The 17791-nt window shown below is 50.0% G+C and overlaps 1 protein-coding gene across 1 annotated transcript; it reads right to left on the bottom strand.

Moving 5' to 3' along the window:
• Nucleotides 1-4195: 4195 nt before the first annotated feature.
• On the bottom strand, nt 4196-6651 carry LOC146808550 (uncharacterized). The gene is made up of 3 exons (XM_085623998.1): nt 6124-6651; nt 4261-5024; nt 4196-4219 (listed from the first exon to the last, which is right to left on the bottom strand). The coding sequence occupies exons 1-3, from the start codon at nt 6503-6505 to the stop codon at nt 4196-4198; spliced, it is 1170 nt and encodes a 389-aa protein (XP_085480124.1). The 5' UTR covers nt 6506-6651.
• Nucleotides 6652-17791: the final 11140 nt, after the last annotated feature.

The following is a 17791-nucleotide window of genomic DNA, read 5'->3' as shown; positions in this document are numbered from 1 at the left end:
ACACTAATGCTACGCTGGTGCCCACAACTGCTTGTGCTCATCCTTTGTGCCAGAAATCTAGTGCATCACATGTGGCTGCCGGAATGTTAAGTAGCAAAACACACTTATCATTGTAGGTACAACGAGGTCCTCCCAGAATCAAAGACACACACTGACTTCTGCTACAAGGTTGGCTGTGACATCTGTTCAGGGCCCACACACTGTTCCGGTGCTGGGCCAAGGGAGGGGAACCCAAGAATATATCAGGCTGACTGCTCAAGAAATGTGCCTTTCACGTCCGCCGTATGTTGCATGTGTATTACAACACTGTTGTCCTGCATCACAATATGCTCACATATGGCATTTGAACCCATGCAAGATCAGACCCTGGTGGCTAATGAAAGGATGACACAAAATGTATGCCAAGTGAGTGCAGAATGGACATTCAATAGTACCATGAGTCATATGAAGTGACCAAAACACAACCGGCTTGCAATTCAATGATAGGAAACACCATGATGAAAATAGCATGGCTGAGGCCAACACTGATGCCAGTAGTGTACCTTTGAGATGAATGTAGGGGCTGCTAAGGTGAATCTTCATGTAGTTACACCTGCTAAATGACTAGGCTGAAGAGCAACACGCTAATCCAGTGCAGGCAGAAGGCATCAAAGCCTCTCAGCCTATCCGCAATGTTGCATTCTGCTTGCCTCCTCTCCTACTGTATTCACATGTATAGGTGAGTGTTTGACAAAAGAGGTTTGGATGTCTGCTGTACAAGACACCAATCGTCGTCAGCTAAGTAGTACCATGATCTGGGAAATAGAGTACGCAAAGAGAGGACACTCAAAGGATGGACATAAGACATCTGTGTTCTCTCATACAAATATGTGTGACTTCATGCGTGGGGAAGCACAAATGAGCAACATCATGTCCCTGACAATTGTAAATCTCACACATGAAACCCTTTCTGACTTGACAACAAACAACATGAGACTCTGGAAATATGTAAGTCTGAATGGCAAAGGTGATAGCAGTGTAATGGGGAGGAATCCGGGTCATTTATCCCTTCCTATCAGTCATCTTCTCATACATGTGTGTCTGTTGATGTGTCATCTGATTGATGTCACTGCTGTGTGGAGGGAACGGCTGGCAACTGCTGCATGTGAGCAGGTGCCTAAATGTAAAGTTCAGGAGCTAAACATGCTGCACATCGTTCTGGATTACCCACAAATGGTCATTGAGAATGACATGTTGGCTCAGAGCTACCATCTCTTCTTGAAAAATATAGACCTGTATGTCTTATCACAGATGCTGACCGGATTACACCCCAGCAGCGTGCACCATCCCGGGCACTCAATGACATCCTGGCTGCAGCTGTTCACCCCTCGCGCAGCCGTCCCTCAGGTAATTCTAGCATGAGGTGTCTGTTGATGTGTCATCTGATTGATGTCACTGCTGTGTGGAGGGAACGGCTGGCAACTGCTGCATGTGAGCAGGTGCCTAAATGTAAAGTTCAGGAGCTAAACATGCTGCACATCGTTCTGGATTACCCACAAATGGTCATTGAGAATGACATGTTGGCTCAGAGCTACCATCTCTTCTTGCAAAATATAGACCTGTATGTCTTATCACAGATGCTGACCGGATTACACCCCAGCAGCGTGCACCATCCCGGGGACTGTATGACATCCAACCCTCGCGCAGCCGTCCTCCAGGTAATTCTAGCATGAGGTGTGTCACTGGCTTCGACTCCAAAGCCATGACAGAGATCCTGATTCCCCTCTGCATGTAATCAGCAGTTGTGTACAAAGTGAAATACAAATCAGGAGTGTCATGTGCCTGTCTGACAATTGGTGATGCAGATAATTGAGAATGTTGTCACTTCCCTCTACAGCTGCTGGTTCAGGGACAGCTAGGCCCGTGAGGAGACAGGTCCAGCAGGTGACACTAGGGGGGAACACCAAGGGACAGAGAGTTGTGGCTGGAGCTGGTGAGTTTGCCTGTATCTGTGTAACCCCTCAGTGCTATGGTGTGAGCTGTCATTTGTGGTGGTACCCTACACAGGTCACATGATCCTCATCTGTTGATGCAAAGTACAGTTGATACAAACCCTTGTTTTGCACCACATGTCATACAAGGTCAATCCCTAATACGGTTGCAACCTCTGTTCCAGGGGATGCTGATGACGAGGATGACAGGCCTATGACCAGTGCGGGCCGACGTGGAATCAGAGGGGAGAATCCCCTGATCCTCCAAGCTGTCATGTCGGCTGCAAGCACTGCTCAGGAGGAGGAGGAAGAATATCCTGAGGACCTCTGCTTGGTGGATGATGAGGACTACATGTCTGACGATGAAGATGGCAATGCGCGATATCGTGCCAGACTGGCTAAATCGGTCAGGGCATCAACTCCTCTGCCAAGCAACGTCCCTCCGCCTCCTCCCAGGCATACCATGGCCTGTCCCCAGACTCGAGCAAACCAGCCACAGCACACACGCATCACAACACAGACATCACTCCCTCACAGTCCTCACGTCCAGGACCAACATGGTGGTTCCCCTACCCACTCTTCCCTAGACAGTGTATCCCTGCCAGCCTCTCCACCATCTGGGGGTAGTACCAGCCCTGTTGTGCTGCTGGAATCCCCTGGGCACCATTCACCTGCCCACAGGCTGACACCTCCCACCCCACCCCCTGCCGTAGGACCTGCACATCCCATCCATGGCAGACAGCTGCAGAGAGGGCCTGCACCTGGCTGTGATGACCAGTGGGAGCAGGACTTCTTCCAACAGCAGAGCGATGTGAGGCAGGACATTAGTGCCATAGGGGCTACCCTGTCCACCATGTCGGACTCCCTGCAGGACATGGTCCACTTCCCTCAGGCGGTGGAGAGGCTGAGCCAAGTGTTGGATAGGATGGATAGGACTTGGCAGGACATGTCCAGAAATATGCGAGACATGCTCTCCATCCAGAGGGACGAGAGTGCAAGACACCATGCCTTGGCCATGAAGATGATGGAGGGCATTTTGAGAGTGAGCCAACCTTTCCCTTCACGGTCAACGCAGGGAGGGGAGCCATCATATCTGCCCACAGGACAGCACATCCCCACACCTGTACCAACTGCACACCAACACAGCGAAGGGAGACATCCACACCAGCGGGCTGAACTGGCACTCCCAACACCACCCCCTGTACAGTCACTCCCGCCACCTGCACAACCATCCCCACCTGTACAGTCACTCCCGCCACCTGCACAACCACCACCAACACCACCACCTGTACAGTCACACCCGCCACCTGCACAACCACCACCACCACCACCTGTACTGTCACACCCGCCACCTGCACAACCACCACCACCACCCCCTGTACAGTCACACCCGCCACCTGCACAACCACCACCAACACCACCTGTACTGTCACACCCGCCACCTGCACAACCACCACCACCACCACCTGTACAGTCACACCCGCCACCTGCACAACCACCACCACCACCACCTGTACTGTCACACCCGCCACCTGCACAACCACCACCACCACCTGTACAGCCATCAAGTGTGCAAACACCATCTGCCACAGCACATGTGGATGACCCTGGACAGTCCCTTGGACAGTACCCACCTCCACGTAGGCGGCGAGCCAGACCTGAGCACTCGGAGCGGTCATCCCCCCCCAAATTGCGGCGTCGCACTCACCAGTGACAGGAACCCGGGACAATGTGATCACGTGTTTGTGTGTGCACCAAATAAACACCTACCAAAACTAATCATCTGTTGTGTATCATGTCCTGTGTAACGTTGCAGGTGGCCTGGAGATGTGAGAAGGTATGTGTGTGTGTGACACAGTTACAAGTGTGACCCATCGTTGCAACCAGCCATTATGTGCATAGCAGATGACCCATCAAATATGTGTCCATATTCAGAACCAGACATTCAGAATGAAGTTAAACAAGTGGAAGTTATGAGTATTCCAAATTGTATTTTGAGAAGGTACATAAGAACAACCGTCCGTTTGGAAGGGAGAAAGGAAAACAAATGAAGATCTTAATGCAGAGGGAGATGTGAACCTGGATTGGGGTGGGGCAAAAAAAATATAACACGTCAGGGAGCGTCAGGGAAAACAGTCTATTTACAAGGGGAAAATGAAATAGTTGTTCACGTCTAAAGTCAAGTGTTCTTCTGGTCATCCTCTAGGACCACAATGTCCAGATCCTCAGAGTCCGATGCAGGCACACGTCTGGCGGGTGCAGGAACAGGCACCACTTGGGTTCGTGCCACACGAGGAGTACGGGGGGAAACAGTGTGGGGCAATGGACAGGGGGAGACATTGACAGTGGTATGGGAAGGGATTGGGGAGACAACAGACGACATGGCTGCGGGCAGTGAATTGATGGCGGTGGTGAGGGTGGCCATACATCGGAGCATGTCCTCTCGCATCATGCGTACCTCCATACACACTTGTAGCGCGATGCGAGCGGACATGTCTGGCTGACCCTCACACATCCACATCAGGTCCACTGGCACAGCCACAGGAGGAACAACACCGGGAGGGGCCTGGGGGGAAGAGGAGGGATGTGGTGCCTGAGGTCCGGAGCCAATGATGTTGGGGAGCTGGCGGCTACGATGAGGGGGACTGGTTGCAGGGGATGCAGCTGGGTCCCCCGATGGAATGGGGAACTCTAGAGGTAGGGAGGGGCTGATGGCAGGCCCAGATTGTTTGTTGGCCTGCCCCGAGGACACCTTTTCAGGGACCACAGGTGAAGAATCCTGAGGAGAGTTGCTCTCCAACACCTCATGGTCCGAGGTGTCGTGTTCACCCCCCCCCCAATCAATGTCTGCAGCCTCCACCTGGGATGTGGCACCAGCATCAGGGTGTCCCTTGTCAGTCTGGGTGGGCGCAATCCCCTTGCCTCTTGATGTTGAGGGTCCCTCCTCATCCTCCTCTTCCTCGCTGGTGGAAAGTGGGTGTAGCCGCCGCCGAACTGGTGGCCTCTTGCTCCGGACCAGGTCCTGCTGCCCTTCTGTTCCGCCAGCTGTGCCTGCTGAAATGTAAGCAAAATCCGAATGTTATGTTTGTGTCATGCAGGACGAGACACATTCATAGGATCCAAGGTCAGACTTATTTTCCTCTGATCACACTCAATAGTTGTCAGTGTCTATGAGCTGACATTACGTGTATGTTCACCGTCAGGTCCTGGATTGAGTCTGACATGGCCATCTCACGTGGATGTGTGTGGCTTACACGACTGTATTGGCCAACCCTCAACCTGGCATTCTAGGGATCTGTGTGTCCTGCCACAGCTACATGTGTAGGTTCCAAAAGCAGTCCACCAATGGAGAACATGAAGTCCAGAATCTCAGATTATGGCCATTCATAGGGAGTCGCAGCTATTTAAGGTCTGGACAAGTGTCATCTGCTTTGTAGCATTGTATGGGACACAACAAGTGGCGAATGTGGGTCACACATGCACTGAGGCTCTGGCCTATTTCTGTAGCTAAATTGTGAGTCTAGCCTTTGGCTGTCCCCACACATGTACTGACAATCCAGTGGCACATATTGGCTTTGGTGACTGATATGGTAATGCTGTACACCGCTGAACACTGGGGGAATTTAGTGATAGCTACCTGTACATGTGAAACAGGCCACTGAGGCTGAGACGTCTGTCAGTGAACACCCCTTGTAAATTTAGAAGCGCTTAAGAGTGATGAAAGGATGTCAAAGTCTGTCTTGACTCCATGCCACATGATGTTTTGTCACAATTGGAACCCACACTCTAAAAATGCTATGCAAGTCATAGCATCCAATACCCTTTGGCCTGCCATGCGCACACAGGACAGTGTCTGTACCATTGCTCATCCAATGCACACATGATTTCCTAGTGCCAATTGTAGTGGTGCGGGAAGAGCTGATTTCAGTCCAAATGCACAAATATGGCTCATTTAGCCAGTTGTCATGGCGAGACTCCAACTCCCAAAATGCACTCTGCCCTGTACAGTCCATATGCCACAGTGTGCCTTTTTAAGCTTGGTTACTGCTGCATGGACACGGAATCTGTGAATGGAGGCATCGGACACACAATGGTACAGCACTGTTTCACTCACATCATACTCCCAGACACATTTAGCATATGATGCACTTACCATGTCCCTGCTGCTCCTGCTCCTCCAGCTGAGCATGGAGGGTCGGCCAAGCTGATCGCAGGACCCTCCTGTACAGTGGGGATAGGCGAGGACGATGCACATGGTGCTGGGAAGACTGGCCCACCAGCTCCTCAGCCTTGTGCCGGGCCCACCGTTTTAGGTCCTCCCAGCGCTTGCGGCATGCCCTCGCACGCCTGGTGTGGACTCCCACTGCACTGCAGCGTTCGGCGATGTTGGCCCACAGCCTGGCCCGGGCTGCATTGCTCAGCTGGTGTTCAGGGTCCCCATATAGCTGAGAAAATTTGGCCAGCACCCCCTCAGCCAAGATGTCCAACTCACTTTCAGTGAAAGGGGGTGCCTTCTCTTCGTAACCCTCAGCCATTATGGGGATAATAAGAAGGATGAGAGCAGCAGGATGTCAGAGGATCTGTCTGTGATAGAGGATGACTCAGAATGAACACAAAATGGCAGCAAACTATTTCCTGTGATGTATTTCCTGCCTCCCACTTCCTGTAAAACATTTCCTGAATGAAATTATGTGTTCCGGGTCATTTTCGGAGTTTACGGCCCGTAAACGCAGTTTCCGGTTCCGGAGCGGGAGGTCCGCACACGGGCCGTACGCCGCGTGATCGGCGTTTCCGCACACGGGCCGTACGCTCCGTAATCGGAGCTTCCGCTTTTTGGCCGCAAATTCCGAAAATGACCCGGAACATATTTTTCCATACAGGAAATGTTTTACAGGGAGTGGGAGGCAGCAAATACATCACAGGAAGTAGTTGCCTGCCATTTTGTAGTCATCCAGATCCATCCACAATCTGGGATCACATCTACTGCCATCCTGCTGTTCTGTTCTGGATAAAAAAGTAAAGACAGTGCATGTGAGAATTAATTAAATGTGACAAGAGGGTGAAGTGACCATTTCAAGACATGTCTGCAGTTTCTGTTTCAGTTTCTCATGCTTTGCATTATGGTACATGTAGTCCATATTAGGTGCTCATTTGCAGAGTTGTGTGATGTGTTCCAGAACATTGTGTTTGAGAAGTGTGGATATATCACTAACACAGGGGGGCAGAGTTACGGCTACGGACGCATCTCTGCTAATCAGCAGAGATGCGTCAGAAGAGTTGCGATGCATCTGCCCACCCGTGCGCCAACACAGATGCGCGGCATTGAAATTTCGGTGCACCGTGCAGCTCGGATGTGCAGATGCGTACGCATCCCCCGTTGGAAAGGCGGCGCATTGCTGGAGTTGCGTCGCATGCACAACGCAGCTCCAGCAAGGCTCGGGGGTGCCCTATCCCTATGATGCTGCGTCAATCCTTACGCCTGCTTCAAGCAGGCGCAGGGTTTTGACGCAGCATGGCCTTAAAAGTGACTGAGTGAAATATTCTAGATTTTTAGGAGGCGTTTCTGCGCACGGAAGGCCCCCCCCCCCTGCACCAGAACGCCTACATGTGGCGCAGGCCTTTACAACGTGACGCATCTCCCAGATGCTTCATATAGTACATTCCCCGCAGCATGGGGCTGGCTTTGCACCACCGCAGCGTCACAAAAGTGACGCAACGGCAGCGTGAAAGGGCCGCAAAGCCCACATTAATCTGCCCCATGGCGTCTGATTGACCCATTGCATCACTCACGTCGTGGGCGCATCATTTGTGGGGGAGTAACATCTGTTGATGGCACAGGGCCGACAATGCTATGGTTATGGCCTTTTCTGATTAAGAGACCCATCCTCATGAGGTCCGGCTGTGTCATGCATCTGTGGCTATAGATTCTTTCGGGACATCCACTACACTGATCGCTGACATGGGCACATGTGCTGATGCAGGCTCAACGTTTTGACTACTGTCAAGAGCTGTGATTAACATGCAGTTAGTGTGGCTTGCAAAGTAGCCTCAGGAAGGAATTTATTGACACAGTCGTGTATATCCAAGTTTCATCATTGGCAACAGACAGCAATCCACATTTGGTCCATTCCACTACAGGTTGCTCATGTGAAGAACGTGGCAACAAGCTGCTCACGGACTTGCATGCCCTGACCTCGGTTATGTGCCATGGCCCGGTTTCCCAGATTCATAGGTAGCCGAGGTTCCAGTGGTATCTGTGAGCCATGCGTTAAGGCAATGTTGTGCAAGACACAACAGGCTAGTATGATCTTGCACACTACTTCTGGGGAGTACTGCAGCACCCCCCCTGTACGGTCGAGACATCTGAATCGCGACTTCAACAGACCAAAAGTGCGCTCTATGATGGCTCGAGTCCGTATGTGTGCCCTATTGTACCTACGCTGTGGTACAGTGTCTGCACGCCTGTAAGGGGTGAGGAGATGTGGGGTAAGTGCATACCCAGCGTCACCTAAGTAGAGGGGAAAGGGCAGTTGGTTAGATTTCCCTCTTTGACTTGCACAGGACATGATCTATACTGTATTACATGCATTGTCAGGTGGGCCCTGTATCTAGCTTTATGAATCTTAAAGTACTATGGTTAATTGTGGGGGGCATTCAGACATTTCAAAAACACATAAACCTCCTTTCTAACGCTTGGTACTTACCCAGTAGCCACATGTTGCCAAATTCTCCCGCAGCTATCCGCCGGGCAAGAGGTGACATGCGGAATATGAAGCTGTCATGGGTACTGCCGGGGAACACCGCATGCACATCAATGAACCTCCCTCTGGAATCACAGACAGCTTGCACGTTGATGGAATGCCATCTGTGTCTATTGCAGAAGATGTGTGCAATGTGGCGGGGTGGCTGCAGGGCCACATGGGTACAGTCAATTGCACCCAGCACACGTGGAAATTGTGCAATGCGAAAGAAATCTCGTACTGCCCTTTGTCTCAGGGCCAGTGTCGGTGGCATATGTATGTGGAGGTGGGATCTTACAGTGATGCATCGCAGTACCTGATGCAGGCACCGCGACTGGCTTGCCTGGGATATGCCCACATGGTCACTGGAGACCCTTTGGAATGAGCCAGTGGCGAAGAAATGGAGCGCTGATAGGATCTTGAGGTATGCTGGTATTGCATGTGAGCAGCAGGTCACGGAGTCAAGTTCCTGCTCCCACTCAAATACCATTTCCAAGATGATTTCTGGAGGGAAACGGTACCTGGCCCTTATATCTTGACTGGACATTCCAAATAAGTTGATCCTCTGTCTGAAGATCCTCTCTGCTCTGGCTCTCATCCTCCTCCTCCTCCTCAAGTGGTTTTGGTGCATGGCAAGGGGCAGTGCAACAAACACATTCAGTGACATGTTGAAAGGGTTTGTGTGTGTCTGCTCTGCAGTTATACGTGGTGCCGAGCTAGGATTGGCTGGAGTGCGTCAGCTGATGCATGGTGGGGGATGGTAGGGACTTGAACAGGTGTTTCCCCTTGGCTCAAATGATCAATGGCAACAGTGATGTAGTCTGGTCCCAATTCTGATGTTCCGGCCCGAGAGCGGAATTTCCGGCCCGAGAGCGGAATTTCCGGCCTGAGAGCGGAGTTTCCGGCCCGAGAGCGGCTAATCCGCCCTTAAAGCGGAGTTTCCGGCCCGCATGCGGGCTTCCCGCTCCGGGCCCGGAAACTCCGCTCCGGTTGCGGAAAATCCGGCCCGGGTGCGGACGTAAGTTTAGTGGTCGTAAATGGATTCTGTGAATAGCAAAAGTCCTAAGTTCATTTTGTGAATCGCAAAAGTAGTAAGTTCATTCTGTGAATACCAGAAGTACTAGGTGCATTCTGTGAATACCAGAATGGTACTAAGTTTAGGATTTAGTCTTAAGTTTGTTCTGTGAATCGGGCCCTAAAACACTACCCACAGCACGAATCCCAATACCACGCAAACACCACTACAATACCCTAAACCCTAAAACACTACCCCCAGCATGACCCCATACACTACCCAAACACCACTGCACTACCCTAAACCCTAAAACACTATCCCCTACACTACACAAACACCACTGCACTATCCTCAACCCTAAAACACTACCCCAGCACAACCCCCTATACCACACAAACACCACTGCACTACCATAAACCTTAAAACACTACCCCCTACACTACACAAACACCACTGCACTACCCTAAACCCTAAACACTACCCCCAGCACTACCCCCAGAACGACACCCTGCACTAACCAAACACCACAGCACTACCCTAAACCCTAAAACACTACCCGAAGCGAGACCCCCTACACAACCCAAACACCACAGCACTACCCTAAACCCTATAAAAACTCTCCCCAGCACTACCCCCTATACTACACAAACACCACTGCACTATCCTAAACCCTAAAACACTCCCCCAGCACTACCTCCGCAGTACACAAATTCCACTGCACTACCCTAAACCCTAAAACACTACTCCCAGCACAACCCCCTACACTACACAAACACCAGTGCACTACCCAAAACCCTAAAACACTACTCCCAGCATAACCCCCTACAGTACCCAAACACCACTGCACTACTCTAAACCCTACAACATTCCCTCAGCACTACACCTACACTACACAAACAAGACTGCACTACCCTAAACCCTAAAACACTACTCCAGCACGACTCCCTACACTACCCAAACCCAACTGTACTAACCTAAACCATAAATGTACCCCCAGCACAACACCCTATACTACACAAACACCACTGCACTACCCTAAACCCTAAAACAGTACCCCCAGCACGACCCCCTACACTACACAAACACCACTGCACTAACCTAAACCCTAAAACACTATCCCCAGCACGACCCCCTACACTACACAAACACCACTGCACTACCCTAAACCTTAAAACACTACTCCCAGCACAACCCCCTACACTACCCAAACGCCAGTGCACTACCCTAAAACCTAAAACATTCCCCCAGCACTACCCCTACACTACACAAACAAGACTGCACTACCCTAAACCCTAAAACATACCCCCAGCACAACCCTCTACACTACCCTAACACATACAGCACTACCCTAAACCCCAAAACACTACCCCCAGCATGACCCCCTACACTACAGAAACACCACTGCACTACCCTAAACCCTAAAACACTGTCCCCAGCACGATCCCCTACACTACCAAACACCACTGCACTGCCCTAAACCCTAAAACACTACCCCAGCTCGATCCCCTACACTACCCAAACACCACTGTACTACCCTGAACCCTAAAACACAACCCCCTACACTACACAAACACCACTGTGCTACCCTAAACCCTAAAACCCTACCCTCAACACGCCCCCCTACACTACACAAAAACTACTACACTACTCTAAATCCTAAAGCACTATCCCCAGCACAAACCCCTACACTACCCAAACACCACTACACTACCCTAAACCCTAAAACACTAACCCCAGCATGACCCCCTACACTACACAAATACCACTGCACTACCCTAAACCCACCCCTAGCACGACCCCCTAAACTACACCAACAAGACTGCACTACCATAAACCCTAAAACACTACCCCCACCACTAGCCCCGGCACTACACAAACACGACTGCTTACCCTAAACTCTAAAACACTATCCCCAGCATGACCCCTTACACTACCCAAACACCACTACACTACTCTAAATCCTAAAACACTATCCCCAGCATGAACACATACACTACCCAAACACTACTGCACTACCCTAAACCCTAAAACACTAACCCCAGCACGGTCCCCTACACTACACAAACACCACTGCACTACCCTAAACCCACCCCTAGCACGACCCCCTAAACTACACAAACAAGACTGCACTACCATAAACCCTAAAACACTACCCCCAGCACAACCCCCTACACTACACAAACACAACTGCACTATCCTAAACCCTACAACACTACCCTCAGCACGACCCCCTACAGTACCCAAACACCACTGCACTACCCTAAAACCTAAAGCACTCCCCCAGCACGACCCCTCTACACTACCCAAACACCACTGCATTACCCTAAACCCTAAAACCCTACCCCGAGCATGACCCTCTACACTATCCAAACACCACTGCACTACCTTATACCCTGAAACACTACCCCCAGCACGACCTCCTACACTACCCAAATGCTACTGCACTACCCTGAACCCTGAAACACTACCCCAGCACAACCCCCTACACTATCCAAACACCACAGCACTACACTAAACCCTAAAACACTACCTTCAGCACAACCCCATACACTACCCAAACACCACTGCACTACACTAAACCCTAAAACACTACTACCTACACTACACAAACACCACTGCACTACCCTAACCTCTAAAACACTACTCCCAGCATGAGCCCCTACACTACCCAAACACCACTGCACTACGCTTAACCCTAAAACACTACTCCCAGCACGACCCCCTACACTACCCAAACACCACTGCACTACTCTAAACCCTAAAAGACCATCTCCAGCATGAACCCCTACACTACCCAAATACACTGCGCTACCCTAAAACCTAAAACACTACCCAGAGCATGACCCCCTACACTACACAAACACCACTGCACTACCCCAAACCCTAAAACGCTACTCCCAGCATGACCCCTACACTACCCAAACACCTCTGCACTACCCCTACCCCTAAAACACTACCCCCAGCAAAACCCCCTACACAACACAAACACCACTACACTACCCTAACCCCTAAAACACTACTCCCAGTATGGCCCGCTATACTACTGAAACACCACTGTACTACCCTAAACCCTAAAACGCTACTCCCAGCACGACCCCCAACACTACACAAACACCACTGCACTTCCCTGAACCCTAACACACTACCCACAGCATGACCCCCTACACTACACAAAAACCACTGCACTACCCTAATCCCTAAAACATTACTCCCAGCACGACCCCTACACTACCCGAACACCACTACACTACCCTTACCCCTAAAACACTACCCCCAGAACTACCCCCTACACTAGACAAACACCACTCAGTTTAGGAGTCCTAAGGTTAGGACTCCTAACTTTACAACAACTAAACTGAGAAAAATCCTAATTTTAAGGCTTTCGGTATTCACAGAATGCATTTAGGAGTCCTAAACTTAGGACTACTAAATTGAGAAAAATCCTAATTTTAAGACTTTTGGTATTCACAGAAGGCATTTAGGAGTCCTAAAGTTAGGAGTCCTAACTATACTACTACTAAACTGAGAAAAATCCTAATTTTAAGACTTTCGGTATTCACAGAAGGCATTTAGGAGTCCTAAAGTTAGGAGTCCTAAATTTAGGACTACTAAATTGAAAAAAATCCTAATTTTAAGACTTTCGGTATTCACAGAAGGCATTTAGGAGTCCTAAAGTTAGGAGTCCTAACTATACTACTACTAAACTGAGAAAAATCCTAATTTTAAGACTTTCGGTATTCACAGAAGGCATTTAGGAGTCCTAAAGTTAGGACTCCTAACTTCTGTGAATACCGAAATGAGTAAGTGCCTTCTGTGAATACCAAAATGAGTAAGTGCCTTCTGTGAATACCAAAATGGTAGTAAGTTTAGGATTTTGTCTTAAGTTAGTTCTGTGAATCGGGCCCGACAACACTAACCAAGCACAACCGCCTACACTACCCAAACACTACTGCACTACCCTAATGCACTACCCCCAGCATGACAACCTACACTACCCAAACACCACTGCACTACCCTAAACCCTAAAACACTACCCGCAGCATGACCCCCTACACTACCCAAACACCACTGCACTACCCTAAACCCTGAAACACGACCCCCTACACTACACAAACACCACTGCACTATCCTAAACCCTAAAACACTACCCCCAGCACAACCCCCTACACTATACAAACACCACTGCACTACCCAAAATGCTAAAACATGACCCCCTATACTAGACAAACACCATTGCACTACCCTAAACCCTAAAACACAACCCCCTACACTACCCAAACACCAATGCACTTCCATAAACCCTAAAACACTACCCCAGCATGACTCCCTACACTACCCAAACACCACTGAACTACTCTAAACCATACTTATGCCCCAGCACAACCCCCTACACTACCCAAACACCACTGCACTACCCTTAACCCTAAAACACTACCCCCAGCACGACCCCTTACACTACCCAAACACCACTGCACTACCATAAACCCTAAATCTTTCCCAGCACGAACCCTACACTACCCAAACACCACTACACAACTCTAAATCCTAAAACACTATCCCCAGCACGACCCCCTACACTACTCAAACACTACTGCACTACCCTAAACCCTAAAACACTAACCCCAGCACGACCCCTACAATACACAAAGACAACTGCACAACCATAAACCCTAATCCACCCCTAGCACGACCCCCTAAACTACACAAACAAGACTGCACTTCCCTAAACCCTAAAACACTAACCCCAGTACGACCCCCTACACTACACAAACTTCACTGCACTATCCTAAGCCCTAAAACACTACCCCCAGCATGACCACCTACACTACCCAAACACCACTGCACTACCCTAAAACCAAAAGCACTACTCCCAGCACGACCCACTACACTACCCAAACACCACTGCATTACCCTAAACCCTAAAACACTACCCTGAGCATGACCCTCTACAATACCCAAACACTACTGAACTACCCTAAACCCTGAAACACTACCCCAGCACAACCCCCTACACTATTCTAACACTACTGCACTACTCTAAACCCTGAAACACTACCCCAGCACAACCCCCTACACTATCCAAACACCACAGCACTACCCTAAAACACTACCCCAACCACGACCCCATACACTACCCAAACACCACTGTACTACCCTAAAACCTAAAGCACTACCCCCAGCACGACCCACTACACTACCCAAACACCACTGCACTACCCTAAACCCTAAACCACTCCACCAGTATGACTCCCTACACTACGCAAACACCACTGCACTGCCCTAAACCATAAATATACCCCCAGCATGAACCCCTACTCTACACAAACACCACTGCACTACCTTAAACCCTAAAACACTACCCCCAGCACGACCCCCTACACTATCCAAACACCACAGCACTCCCCTAAACCCTAAAACACTACCTTCAGCACAACCCCATACACTACCCAAACACCACTGCACTACACTAAACCCTAAAACACTATGCCCTACATCACACAAACACCACTGCACTACCCTAACCTCTAAAACACTACCTCCAGCATGAGCCCCTACACTACCCAAACACCACTGCACTACGCTTTACCCTAAAACACTACTCCCAGCACGACCCCCTACACTACCCAAACACCACTGCACTACTCTAAACCCTAAAATACCATCCCCAGCATGATCCCCTACACTACCCAAACACCACTGCGCTACCCTAAAACCTAAAACACTACCCAAAGCATGACCCCCTACACTACCCAAACACCACTGCACTACCCCTACCCCTAAAACACTACCCCCAGCAATACCCCCTACACAACACAAACACCACTACACTATCCTAACCCCTAAAACACTACCCCCAGTATGGCCCCCTATACTACTGAAACACCACTGTACTACACTAAACCCTAAAACGCAACTCCCAGCATGACCCCCAACACTACACAAACACCACTGCACTTCCCTGAACCCTAACACACTACCCACAGCATGACCCCCTACACTACACAAAAACCACCGCACTACCCTAATCCCTAAAACATTACTCCCAGCACGAACCCTACACTACCCGAACACCACTACACTACCCTTACCCCTAAAACACTACCCCCAGAACTACCCCCTACACTAGACAAACACCACTGCACTACCCTAACCCCTAAAAAGTTCCCACCAGCACTACCACTACACTACACAAACACCACTGCACTACCCTAAACCCTAAAACACTAAACCAGCACAACCGCCTACACTACCCAAACACTACTGCACTACCCTAATGCACTACCCCCAGCATGACAACCTACACTACCCAAACACCACTGCACTACCCTAAACCCTAAAACACTACCCACAGCATGACCCCCTACACTACCCAAACACCACTGCACTACCCTAAACCCTAAAACACGACCCCCTACACTACACAAACACCACTGCACTATCCTAAACCCTAAAACACTACCCCCAGCACAACCCCCTACACTACACAAACACCACTGCACTACCCAAAATGCTAAAACATGACACCCTATACTAGACAAACACCATTGCACTACCCTAAACCCTAAAACACAACCCCCTACACTACCCAAACAACAATGTACTTCCATAAACCCTAAAACACTACCCCAGCATGACTCCCTACACTACCCAAACACCACTGAACTACTCTAAACCCTAATTATACCCCAGCACGACCCCCTACACAACCCAAACACCACTGCACTACCCTTAACCCTAAAACACTACCCCCAGCATGACCCCCTACACTACCCAAACACCACTGCACTACCATCAATCCTAAATCTTCCCCAGCACGAACCCTACACTACCCAAACACCACTACAAAACTCTAAATCCTAAAACCCTATCCCCAGCACGACCCCCTACACTACTCAAACACTACTGCACTACCCTAAACCCTAAAACACTACCCCCAGTACAACCCCCTACACTACACAAACTCTACTGCACTATCCTAAGCCCTAAAACACTACCCCCAGCATGACCACCTACACTACCCAAACACCACTGCACTACCCTAAAACCAAAAGCACTACTCCCAGTACGACCCACTACACTACACAAACACCACTGCATTACCCTAAACCCTAAAACACTACCCCGAGCATGACCCTCTACAATACCCAAACACCACTGCACTACCCTTAACCCTGAAACACTACCTCCAGCACGACCCCCTACACTACTCAAACACTACTGCACTACCCTAAACCTTGAAACACTACCCCAGCACAACCCCCTACACTATTCAAACACTACTGCACTACCCTAAACCCTGAAACACTACCCCAGCACAACCCCCTACACTATCCAAACACCACAGCACTACCCTAAAACACTACCCCAACCACAACCCCATACACTACCCAAACACCACTGCACTACCCTAAAACCTAAAGCACTACCCCCAGCATGACCCACTACACTGACCAAACACAACTGCACTACCCTAAACCCTAAACCACTCCCCCAGTATGATTCCCTACACTACCCAAACACCACTGCACTACCCTTACCCATAAAACACTACCCCCAGAACTACCCCTACACTAGACAAACACCACTGCACTACCCTAACCCCTAAAAAGTTCCCACCAGCACTACCACTACACTACCCAAACACCACTGCACTACCCTAAACCCTAAAACACTACCTGCAGCATGACCCCCTACACTACCCAAACACCACTGCACTACCCTAAACCCTAAAACACGACCCCCTACACAACACAAACACCACTGCACTATCCTAAACCCTAAAGAACTACCCCAGCACAACCCTCTACACTACACAAACACCACTGCACTGCCCAAAATGCTAAAACACGACCCCCTATACTAGACAAACACCATTGCACTACCATAAACCCTAAAACACTACCGCAGCATGACTCCCTACACTACCCAAACACCACTGAACTACTCTAAACCCTAATTCTACCCCAGCACGACCCACTACACTACCCAAACACCACTGCACTACCCTTAACCCTTAAACACTACCCCCAGCACGACCCCCTACACTACCCAAACACGACTGCACT

The sequence above is a fragment of the Triturus cristatus genome, chromosome 8, assembly GCF_964204655.1.
Source record: "Triturus cristatus chromosome 8, aTriCri1.1, whole genome shotgun sequence".
NCBI classification, from domain to species: Eukaryota; Metazoa; Chordata; class Amphibia; order Caudata; family Salamandridae; genus Triturus; species Triturus cristatus.
The sequence above is the reverse complement of the archived record's forward strand: the minus strand, read 5'-3'. Positions and strand labels throughout refer to the sequence as shown.

Excerpts from the sequence above, each read along its gene's own strand:
- LOC146808550 (XM_085623998.1), bottom strand. The coding sequence starts at position 6,505 with ATGGCTGAGGGTTACGAAGAGAAGGCACCCCCTTTCACTGAAAGTGAG. Across the intron at positions 5,025-6,123 it reads GCAGGAGCAGCAGGGACATG|CAGGCACAGCTGGCGGAACA; the intron begins GTAAGTGCATCA and ends CTTACATTTCAG. Across the intron at positions 4,220-4,260 it reads TTTCCCCCCGTACTCCTCGT|ACGTGTGCCTGCATCGGACT; the intron begins GTGGCACGAACC and ends TGCACCCGCCAG.